General features: G+C 32.9%; 1 protein-coding gene across 1 annotated transcript in view; it reads left to right on the top strand.

The window, feature by feature from the left end:
• Positions 1–815, top strand: part of LOC109581880 (uncharacterized) — a 3,180-nt gene extending 2,365 nt beyond the window's left edge. Inside the window, exons 10-11 of the mRNA XM_019996353.1 lie at positions 241–539; positions 594–815. Of these exons, the coding sequence (XP_019851912.1) occupies positions 241–539; positions 594–617 (323 nt within the window). The 3' untranslated portion in view covers positions 618–815. The remainder of the gene's footprint in view (positions 1–240; positions 540–593) is intronic.
• Positions 816–1,414: the final 599 nt, after the last annotated feature.

The raw sequence follows: 1,414 nt of genomic DNA, 5'->3' as shown, positions 1-1,414 counted from the left end.
GTAATAGGCATCTGAAATACATGTAGGGGACTATCATCATCATCTCTTGCCATGCTAAACCTCTCTTGCCATGATAAATTCTAAAACTATTTAAACCATAGCTATAATAAACCCTGATGCTCAAGTATCTGTGGTGGACCTTAAAATTTTTGTATAACTTTAAATTGTAATAATTTTTTTGTGTTCAAAAATAACAGTAGCGCTTATATTTATTTTGTAAAAAAATTTATTTATTTATAGCTGCAACTGAAGTTTTGTCTAAAAACAATGCTCTGTTACGAAAGCATATTGATTTGAAGTACTTGGCTGACAAGATGGAGGAAAGAAAAATTATCACCAATGACAAAAGAAGAAGTATAGTCAATGACACTATGACTGGGCTACCTGAAGACCAAAGAATGGATAAACTCCTTGATAAGTTGAAAGATGCCATTACTTTTGATGGATCAATATTTCCATGGCTTGTTGAAATCTTAAATGATTATGATACTGTGACATCACGAGGTGTTGCTAATAAACTAATAAAGGATTATAATGAGGTCAGTCAGACTATTGTAATGCATTGCTTCCATTGAATATATTTATTTTTACAGTCAACTCGATTTACTGCAACATAGATTCTACATTATTGTCTCAAAATGTCAATTCTAACTGTCTAGATGATTTGTACCTGACATTCTGTGGATTGATTTATTATAACTTATTTCCCTTGATCTCTCTCATTATTTTTATTTGTGTTGTTTTCTTTACGTTATAGCGATTTTTGTTTCTGTGATATTGTCTGTTCAGTTGATATGGCTTAATATACTAATTAGCTTACTAATATACAATAATAGACTCCTAATATACTAATGACTAAAGCCTTTCTCCTGGATGATATTAAGAACAGAGCTGCTGTCAGTGACTTTAAACCACTCAAAGACAAGATACAAGTAAGTACAGACAAACACCTTCATTAGAAGATATAGCAGCCATAATGAGAGACACACATGTCAAATAAAGGAATACATGTACATATACTGTATAATGTATTATTATTATTTTTACATGTACATGTATGCTTGCATGCTAGGTACATCCTTTTACATGTGTAATGTAACAATTCTTGAGGTCACTGATTGTAAGGAAGTGATTTAGTTCCTTACAATCAGTAATTGAACTACTCTTGACTTTGTGTTTTTGTTGCTCTAATTAATAACTAAGTGACATTGAGTGGCTTCATGTCCATGTGATAACACTCATCATAACATCTGTGACCTTTTGCCCTTTCTCTCCTCCCTCCCTCTCTCCTCTCTCTTCCTCCATTAGAGTTATGATGGAGAGGAGTAGTTACTGGTCTATGATTATGACTTCAGGTATGGGGAAAACTTTTATCTCTGTCTCACTGAAGCAGCCAAAGACCTCATACTCAATG

Source organism: Amphimedon queenslandica, unplaced genomic scaffold (assembly GCF_000090795.2).
Source record: "Amphimedon queenslandica unplaced genomic scaffold, v1.1 AMPQUscaffold_13412, whole genome shotgun sequence".
Taxonomy (NCBI): Eukaryota; Metazoa; Porifera; class Demospongiae; order Haplosclerida; family Niphatidae; genus Amphimedon; species Amphimedon queenslandica.
This window is presented reverse-complemented; position numbering and strand designations above follow the sequence as displayed.